Below are 9,918 nucleotides of genomic sequence, written 5' to 3'. Positions count from 1 at the left end.
GTAACATAGCCAAACAACGGTTTGCTAGGACAAGGTGGGTTAGAGGTATGACATGGCAATATGGGAGGCATGATAAAGCATGTGGTAGGTATCGAGGCATAGGCATAGCAATAGAGCGAGCAACTAGCAAGCAAAGATAGAAGTGATTTCGAGGGTATGGTCATCTTGCCTGCAAAGTTCTCCGCGTTGACGTAAGCTTGCTCCTCGAAAGCGTACTCAACGGGTTCCTCGATCACGTACTCGTCTCCCGGCTCTAACCCAAGGCAAGAACACAAGCAAGGGAAACACAATCAACCATGGTGCAACGCGCAAGCGACATGATGCAAAAACATGGCATGATATGCGGGATGTGATATGCAATGCATATGCGTGCTCCGGAAGGAAAAGATTGAACCAAGACTCAACTTGGCAAACCAAGAGTGCCGCTGGAAAGATGAGTTGATTTCGGTCGAAATCGATATAGAGATCACCGGAATCGGATGCACGGTTTGCAAATGGCAAGCAAAACAATAATGGCACCATTCTGCGATTAACAACACGATGCCATCCAGGATGTAACAAGAAACTAAGCTAATGCACTCTAACATAGCAACAAAGCACATGGCAGTGATCCACTCAAGATGCTTGACAAAAGATGAACACTGAGCTACGGCTAATTCACACAATAGCAGGTTCAAACAAGCATGGCAAAAGTGCAAAAGATAACAGCATCACAAAGTTGGTGAAAATAACATGTCAGGAATTTAATATCAGGAAGCAATGTTTAGAGCAAGATAACAACATGCTACGGGATCAGAACATAGCAACACAAGGCATTGCATGAATCCACTCAAAGCATATAACAAAAGTCCCTTACTGGCCATAAGCCAAAAGGGATCAATAAATATGATGGCACCCATGTAAACATAGCAAGTTTCGTTAACAGATTCAGACTTAGCAGAAGACCGGACATGGCAAAAACAGAGTTACGTAGGCATGTTTGCGAGCTCGATGCACTCACCACAAGGCATTGCATGACAAACTAAGCATACACCCAGCAACAAGACATGATCAAGAAGCTAAGCATGGCAAGAACAACCTCATAGCATGCATGGATCAACTACAACAACCTTGGCAAAATTGAATAACATGTAAACAATCTGCCAGGAACATTTTATAGCAAAAGTAGAGAAAGATTGAGTCATGCTAGGGTACACCATAATTGCAAACAAAGACATGGATGAATAGAACATAACAATATCTCAAAATCATCCTTACTGAACATGCTCAAAAGAGGCATGGATCACTCTGTAGCAACATGAATACATGGCATAAAATAACATCAGGGAAATGGCTTTGAAGAATTCTAAGTCCCTGAAATCAGTAACATCACGAGAGCTACTTTGCATGCTTGTTCTAGTCACCACATTGATCACAAAAATACATGGCATACACCCATGGAAAGATGGCATGGCATAGCCCAAAACACATGTAGGGCTCAAGTTCATAGGAGGCACACATTAATCATGGCAAAAATGACAAATGTCCATAATCTTTTAAGAAACAGAAACTAACATTCTATAGCACTCTTGCAACAACATTTTAGGCATCAAGATGGACTCCAATAAGCATGGTGCAATTGGACATATAAACCCTCAAAAAGTGGTAGTCACAAAGAAGGTGGCCACGTCGCCTTTAAATGCTACTATGAACAGTATTCCTGCCACCGCCTGTAAAATCCGTGCCCCGCCGAGGGCATTTTAGTAATTTCACATCCAGATATATAAAACTCACCGCTGCAATGGAGAAACCCTAGCCGTCGCCCGCCCCGTGCGAGAGCGACCTAACTCGCGTCCCCCCGACCCCCCTGGCCTCCTCCTCCTCCTCTCCATCACCCTCTTGCTCGCCGTCGCCACCGCCCTGTCCTTCCCCGCCACTCATCTCCCCCTACTCCGGCGCGCCCTCTCACTAGCCGCCACATCCCTCAGCCCATGGATTTCGGCACAACCACTCTCGGCCGCCACCTCTCCTCTCATCTCCTCGTTTCCTCCAAATTTCACGATCTGGAGTTGGAGAGGCAAATACGTCCGCCGACGCCACGGAGATGGAGGAGGCTGCAACTGGTGCTGGAGAGCCATGGGTGGCTGAGAGGAGGAAGGGAGGTAGGGACCCGACCGTCTCTGCGCCTCCTCCTCTCGCCGAGCTGCGGCTGACCCCTGCGCTCTCTCTCTCTCTCTCTCTCTCACAGGTACCCTCTCCTGCATCTCGCGCAAAGCCATCCTGCTGGTGGCTCGAGCGATGCAGGCAGCGACGAGCGCCAGTGAGTGTAGGAGCCTGGCAGCGGGAGCATTGGTGCCGGTAGTGCAGGAACCTGGCAGCGGGAGCGTTGGCGCGAGGACCACCGTGTCGCAGGTCAAGACTTGGGAGTGCATCTGGAATCCCGGTGGGAGGGCTTAATTCTGACTATGGCTGATTCCATCCACCCCTCATGTTCTCACTTCTCTTTCTCTTCTTTATGTAGGGTTGTCCTGGTTGTTCATCGTTCGGCTTGCTACCTGGGGAGGTATGGTCTTTCTTGCTCCTCTCCTGTTCGATCAAATGCTTGACTTGACTGAACTTAAGGTGTTTGGGTTCTCAGTAGGCTGCATTTTCTTCCAAATTGCCGAGAACTAGAATCCAGTTCACATAATGGGTTTGCGTTAAAATGTATATTGCGTGCTATACAAGATTCATGGTGCTCTATAGCAAATCCAGTAAATATGGAAGTACTGTATTGTGGTTCCATTACTCTTGCTAGCAGTTTGTTGCTTCTGTAAAACACCATGCCAAATAGTCGTTCTGCTCTAAACACCATGGAGATGTTTACTAAATCTATGAAGGATTGAACCTCAATTTCTTTTGTGCTTTGCATTTGATTGATTGTGTGGTGTGATACTGTTGTAATTCTTTGTGTAGGAATGCCATATCCTGAAAAGGAAGAAGTCCGTACCCGTCTAAGGCAGGTTAGCATTGTGAAGAAAATTATAGAGCTCTTATTTAGAATATTATTTTCTCCAGGCCTGAAGTCTTGTGGACTTCCCAGATAATGGCCCGGCACACGATTTCCATTGTGCCGCAATATTTTCTTGAAACTAAAAATTTATTGTAATTTGATGGATTTTTAGGACCCAAATTTCTGGAAAAATAGGCCCTTGTCTGAAGTGATGATTTGAGCAGCAACAGATGATGTGCGCTTCCTTCTCAATATACATGAGAAAATGATGGAGAAGTTGAGCAAAGTATCTTCATGGCGTCTGGCAGTACGAAGTGAGCTATACTGTAGGTGTTTTTGCATAAATGACAACCAGCAGGCAGATTGGCCGCCTCTTCTAACTGTCCCTGGTCAGTTTTTTACTCCCTTTCCTTTCAAATCTAGGAAGGTTACTGTATGGCCAAATCTGTTTTACTTTTGGTTCTCCAGGTATAAATCATAAATTTGTAACCTAATGATTGGGGTTTGCTTTATGGTTCAGCATTGTAGCCTTGTAGGTGCAGAATCGTCATATAAGAACTACTAATATGGAATCACAATGGATCTATTTTCTTTGCAGTCTTTAGTTCATTTTATGAAGTTTTGATATATTCAACTTATAGAACAAAATCGATTAAACATTGTTGACGGATGACATTGAAGCTGAAGCTTGTGTTCCTGAGGTGGATATCCTTTCGCTCTAGGATGTGCCTCCTGGAAAAATGGGATGTGTTATTGGCAGAAAAGGATCATCAATAATTATTCTGAAAGAATCTTGCAAGTACTCATCTTAAGCTTGATTCTTCAGATATCGCATGATATTTATTCTGCAATATCTAATTTGGTCTTCCCTGGTTTGTTTTCACTCCTATGTGGAGTGTTGAAATCCATATCGGTGGTGCAAAGGGGCCTCCAGGTAGGGTAGGTTTTCCATAGCTGACATATTTATTACTGTGCAGTTGTGGTCCACTGAATTCATCTAGTCCATGTTTGAATTGGTTAACAGCAATAGCTATAGTTTTGTAGCAATATGGCTTGTAGTACCAAAACTGCTCTTCTGTGACGATGCTCTTGTTTCCCTTCCTGTCCAGGTTGTTTGACGTGTGTGTCATTAGTCAGCAAGTTTAGATGTGCTCTAAGCCTCTAATTGTCCTGCTTGATTGCTTCTTGCTGCATGTTCTTGTTTGCATATGTTTACCCTGCTGATTTGCTTTCTGCTTGCTGCTTGGGGAAACATGTGTGTCCCCTGTTTTCGGTGCACCGCAGTACATGTTCGGGTTAGTGCTTTGGGGGAAATGTGTGCAGTAAGTAGTAGTTGTAGCTTCTCATTATGAATATACACACGGAAGGAAGTTTGGTGGGGAGAGGTTTATGAAGGCCTACTGGAATTAATATTTAGACCCAGTCTCGTCGTCTGCTGCAGCATCGCCCTTCTTTTCCACCGCCCTAACTTTTTTGCACCCCAGGCCTAGCAGGCGATAACGGCGCCACGAGGATTCGCTGCCGTGAGGAGGACCCCGACCCGTATGATGGCCGCCGGAAGGTCACGCACTTCTTTGGCTCGCTCAGACTAGCTCCATTGACGGCTTCTCTAAGGTATCTTCTTGTGCAGCTTCACACTTGCTTGTGTGTCTCTTGCAAAAAGTAAGCTACCTGGTACCTCTCTACTCTTCTTTAGCAGGTGTTTGCAGAGGAAGCCGAGGGATACATGATACTGGTAATTTACTAATGATCCATATTGTTGGAATAATCTCACGAATTCTATTGAAAACAGAACTTATTTCGGTATGCTTAATGTTTGGTTTTAGTAATTATGTCTGCTTTAGTAGCCAGGAGCATCCCCTCCCATTTCTGACTTTGAACCATGTGCCCCGTTTAAACCAGCGTAATTCGATGACCTTATGCAATTATTTGGTACAAAGAATGTGCTGATAAAGTATTTTTATTTTTTACTTTACTATGTTTAGTTCTGACGTATTGATACTCCTGTCAATCTGCTCTAATCTGGTTCGCCGATATCCTGAAGGAATTAGACCATCCTATATCTTTTTTTCTGATTTTTGTTGGATACCTGCTTAGATGGGTGAACTTTTAACCCATCTTTTATTGCTTGCAGGTGTATTTGTTGGGTTACTCTTGGCGTGTTGAACAAAAATTGGCGTTCGGCACCTGCTATTTAAAGATGGTTTGATCAGTACTAGGGAAAACCCATATATGGAACGAAATTATTGTAGGTGAGAGCATGGTACCCCATCTCTCCCTATTTTGTTCCTTTCTTATAGTATTACTTTGAGGCATTATTTATAGCAAAAGAATTAGATTGAACATTTAATATCCTTATTCCTTATCATGCTATGCAGAGGCCCTTAGGTTTGCATTCGGGTGCTAATTGTTTAATAAACATCATGCATTAGTTAGGTATAGTCCTTTTATCTTTTCCACAAACATGACGATTATGTTCAGTAGGATTGTCCGTTTCATATCCCAGAGATGTATCATTGTAAAGTAAGGTTTAAGGAGATCTAATCCTGGGCATATCAATGTAAGAGCACAACTTCGTATTGAATGCTTACTGTGTTTTACATGGTGGTGTTTCTAAGAAAGTAAATTTGGTTGTGATCTTCAAATGGTCTAAAATTTAGTTGAGGGCACACACACACAAACCTGTTTTTTCACTTCAGCTTCAAGCTTATCCCAGTCCTTTTTGGATTTTGATGACGGATAAGATGGCCTCTGGGCTGATTCAACTGCAAAACAAGGAATACATGGAATGTTTCAGTGACAAATGGAAGACAATGCAATATAACACTAACCCAGAACTCAGATTTTGTATAGAACTGGTATGCTTTTCATCTAAGAACCCAGCATCACATACACGGTTCAGGCTTAAAACTACCTTAGTAGCCATTCTGCCAGCTTGAAAGCTACATAAACGGCCTGGGACTAAAATAGTAGCCATTCTGCAAGCTTAGGAGTCAGCACCAACCAGCATTTTAGATAATTTTCTTATAGATCTGTTACCCTCAGTGTGCATGAAAGTATCTTTCTCACTAAGTACAGAAATCACCATATTCTTGTTGACTATCTTGTCAGGAACATGCCGTAAATTTGCTCTGGTTTAAAATATTTTCAGTGATTATCTTTCATAAGAAAAAATTGTAGAACACAATTTACAGAGGGAGTAGTAATCCATACAAAAGCTCAATCACAGCAAGAGTTATCACTAGACAAGTCAACAATTTTGCTCGCATTCAGCCCTCAAGGAATTACCTGGTACATTTATCTTTTGAGGAGCCTTTGGTTTACCAGTATAATCCAATGATGTCCAAGTTACTGGCTCAGCTTTTGCAAGGCGCATTTCAACCTTTGTAGACAACACAGTATACTTGCACTTATGTGGGACGATCTGATTGTCAAAAAACAACAAAATTACTGATGAATGTGCAATAGCTCAACCCAGTTCAGTATACACCACCAAAAGTAAAAGCAGTTACATAGAGAGCGCATAATTGATTTTCAACAACTTCCATGCATTAGGGAACAATGGTAAGAACTGGTTTATCTTCATTTCCTAATCAACCTCCAAATCCAGGAGTTCTTCTCAGTCATCACTGTAAGTTGCCAGATGGAGCGAGAAACAAACTCTATCCAATCAACTGACAAGTTTGTCAAAGGTGCTACTCGGCAATGAACTATTGACCATGTGTATTTAGACACCACATGAAAACTTGGGCCCTTAGCAATCAATTTACTTTGTCAATTACAATATCCTACTTTATCAGCAGATCAATTGTTGTTCCAACATAAATTTGAGGATTAACATAATAAATTAGTTGTTTTAGAAACAAATTTAGTGTACTATATCATATAAAGAAGACCTCATTCCATCTCCATGTGTAACTGACTAACAAGAAAGTACTCCCTCCCTAAAGAAATATAAGAGCGTTTAGATCACTACTTTAGTGATCTAAACACTCTTATAGTTCTGTACAGAGGGTGTAATGTTTAGCCTGGCTTCATCGTTATATCCAGAATCATGTATTGCCAAAGTTGTTCGTAAACATATATGTGGAAACCTGTATGTGCCGCTCACCTTCTAGATAAGGGTGGAAAATTTGTTTGAGAGGGAAAATTAATAAATTGTTGATTTTCTGTACTAGAAGTTGTATTTATGATATATATATATATCCTATAAATGACAAAGCCTGAATGTGGCCACATTTTGGTGGGGAAGGAGGGATATAGTCTTTATAATTTAATGCCTTACACTTCTGTGATTCATTGACGAAATGTATCTCAATGTAGTTTTGACCGTATTGGGACTGGGATTTAAGCTTCTTTCCTTTCCGAGACGCATACGTAAATGCTGTGTGCTATATGGGATGGAAAAATATTGTTGAAATTTAAACTCAGATCGTATGGGCACTCCTAGAGAAGCGGCTGGGTCATATCTCAGTTTGGGACTAATTGTCAAATGAATAATATTATTTCATGCGTATATTTTTTTGAGGCTGTATAATTCCTCTTTTTTGATTGCTCATAGCCTGTTCTTTTTTGATTGTTTGTTTAGGTATCTAAGAATGCTGATGATTACACTCGGAGCAAGGCTTGTCACGGCGCTACAAGTGTTGCCCCCCTCCTCCCCAAGGGCAAGGTGAAGGAAGGTGCCTGTGTGGTTCTTCTGCAGCTCGCAGCGAGGATTGCTGTGTCCAACCTGCACAAGAATGCCAAGAAGTCCTTCTCGGAGATGTAAGCCACGACGCATGTTTCTGCCATGATTTCCTTCGGTTGGATTTCATGGATTTAGGTGTTGAAAAATTATGGGCTGTGGATGCAGGATTAAGGACATGTACCTGCACTACAACGAGAGATCTAGGCCGCTTCTTTGTGGCTTTCAAACTTGAAATATTTGTTTGGAAATTAGTTTAGTTTTTTGTCGTGGACTCACAGCTTCTTACATGTACCATCCTCTTAGACCTTTAGATTTCCAAAGAAACTAAATGAAGATATGGTGGTATGGTCTCAATAGTATAACTTAAAGCCTTCCATGCTTTATATTTTCTCTGAAATTTGCTCTTGAAGAATCATGTATCTATGTTAGATCCGGTGAGAAAAGGCGGCATCCAACGCTCTCGCTGGCGGCGTTCACAAAGCCTTGTCGCGGCGTTGCAAGTGTTACCCCCTCCTCCCCAAGGGCAAGGTGAAGGAAGGTGCCTGTGTGGTTCTTCTGCAGCTCGTAGCGAGGATTGTTGTGTCCAACCTGCACAAGAATGCCAAGAAGTCCTTCTCGGAGACGTAAGCCACGGCGCATGTTTCTGCCATGATTTCCTTCGGTTGGATTTCATGGATTTAGGTGTTGAAAAATTATGGGCTGTGGTTCATGGATTTAGGTGTTGAAAAATTATGGGCTGTGGATGCATGATTAAGGACATGTACCTGCACTACAATGAGAGATGCAGGATTAAGGACATGTACCTGCACTACAATGAGAGATCTGGGCTACTTCTTTGTGGCTTCCAAACTTGAAATGTTTGTTTGGAAGTTAGTTTAGTTCTTTGTTGTGGACTCACAGTTTCTCACATGTACCATCCTCTTAGACCTTTAGATTCCGGAAGAAACTAAATGAGGATATGGTGGTATGGTCTCAATAGTACAACTTAAAGCCTTCTATGCTTTATTTTTTCTTTGAATTTGCTCTTGAAGAATCATGTACCTATGTTAGATCCGGTGAGAAAAGACGGCTTCCAAGCAGAGGATGCAGGAGTGTTGGCCACATTTGGTTTTCGACTTGGGTGTCTAAATATTCTCACAATACTTGCCACCCTTTCGGCCTTTGCGCCATTGGCGCAACGAGTCATCTAGTGGAATGAAATGAAGAGGACATCCTAATGAACAATTTGATATCTCACACGCGCAAAACAGAGCTATGGTGATGAGATGCGACATGATGAAGATGGCATACAATTTATCAGGAAAAGGACTTAGACAAAAAAATCACCTCCGAAATTGGATCTAGGGTTTCGGGGCACGCGGGTCGAGGTGGCGGCGCGAGCTTGCCGGAGAACCGGCCGGAGCAGCGGGGAAGGCGGCGGCCGGGCTCAGGGTCGCCGAATCCGGTCGCTCCTCGACCGGATCTGGCCGGAGCCGAAGAGGAGCGAGGCGGCGAGGTGGCGGCACCGGCCGGTGCGGCGCGGGATCCGCGGCGACGTCCGGTCGCCGAAGCGGGACGCGGGCGGAGGCGGCGATTTCGGGCGGCGGGGTGCGCGGGGGAGCGGGGCGGCGCGTGCGGGCTTGGGGGGGGGCCCGGCCCGGGCTCGGGCGGGCCGGCGGCGGCGGGCGGTGGCAGGGGCCACGTGGCAACCTGCGGTTGGCCGGGCGGCGGTGGGCGAACGTGTCCGGCGGCGCGGGAGGAGCGGGGCTAGGGTTTGGACCTGGGATTTTCAGAGGGGGGCATATATTTATAGGTAGAGGGAGCTAGGAGAGTCCAAATTAGGTGCGGTTTTCAGCCACGCGACCGTGATCGAACGACCGAGAGGATGGAGGGGGTTTGGATGGGTTTTGGGCCACTTTGGAGGGGTGTTGGGCTGCAACACACACGAGGCCTTTACGGTTCCTTGGTTAACCGTTGGAGTATCAAACGAACTCCAAATGGCACGAAACTTGACAGGCGGTCTACCGGTAGTGAACCAAGGCTGCTTGGCAAATCTCGGACCAATCCGAGAACGTTTAACACCCGCACACGAAAAGAGGCAAAAGGGGGACGCCGGAGGACATAGGAGTGCCGGAATGCAAAATGGACAACGGCGAAAATGCTCGGATGCCTGAGACGAACACGTATGCCAATGCGATGCACATCATGACATGATATGAGATGCATGACATGGACAAAATGCAAAATGGAGACAAAACCCAATCACGAAGGAATATCA

General features: G+C 44.2%; 1 protein-coding gene across 17 annotated transcripts; it reads left to right on the top strand.

Moving 5' to 3' along the window:
- The first annotated feature begins 1,797 nt into the window (after window positions 1-1,797).
- On the top strand, window positions 1,798-8,066 carry LOC125526027. 17 transcript variants are annotated; one of them, XR_007291513.1, is made up of 9 exons: window positions 1,798-2,141; window positions 2,228-2,422; window positions 2,501-2,542; window positions 2,935-2,981; window positions 3,144-3,360; window positions 4,456-4,585; window positions 4,671-4,706; window positions 5,106-5,223; window positions 7,560-8,066. XR_007291513.1 is itself a non-coding variant. In XM_048691050.1 (5 exons), the coding sequence occupies exons 1-5, from the start codon at window positions 2,084-2,086 to the stop codon at window positions 3,189-3,191; spliced, it is 390 nt and encodes a 129-aa protein (XP_048547007.1). In that variant the 5' UTR covers window positions 1,798-2,083; the 3' UTR covers window positions 3,192-3,360. The 17 variants fall into 17 exon arrangements, 1 of the variants encoding a protein (XP_048547007.1); XR_007291522.1 differs by having other exon boundaries at window positions 4,668-4,706; XR_007291519.1 differs by adding exons at window positions 3,653-3,770; window positions 3,868-3,910 and having other exon boundaries at window positions 4,456-5,223.
- The last annotated feature ends 1,852 nt before the right edge of the window (window positions 8,067-9,918 follow it).

The sequence above is a fragment of the Triticum urartu genome, chromosome 7 (assembly GCF_003073215.2).
Source record: "Triticum urartu cultivar G1812 chromosome 7, Tu2.1, whole genome shotgun sequence".
NCBI lineage: Eukaryota > Viridiplantae > Streptophyta > Magnoliopsida > Poales > Poaceae > Triticum > Triticum urartu.
This window is presented reverse-complemented; position numbering and strand designations above follow the sequence as displayed.

What these genes read in the sequence shown, in the direction of transcription:
- LOC125526027 (XM_048691050.1), top strand. Translation starts at nt 2,084, where the DNA reads ATGGAGGAGGCTGCAACTGGTGCTGGAGAGCCATGGGTGGCTGAGAGG. An exon ending in GGAGTGCATCTGGAATCCCG is followed by an intron (nt 2,423 to 2,500) that starts GTGGGAGGGCTT and finishes TTCTTTATGTAG; the next exon opens with GGTTGTCCTGGTTGTTCATC. An exon ending in TCCGTACCCGTCTAAGGCAG is followed by an intron (nt 2,982 to 3,143) that starts GTTAGCATTGTG and finishes ATGGATTTTTAG; the next exon opens with GACCCAAATTTCTGGAAAAA.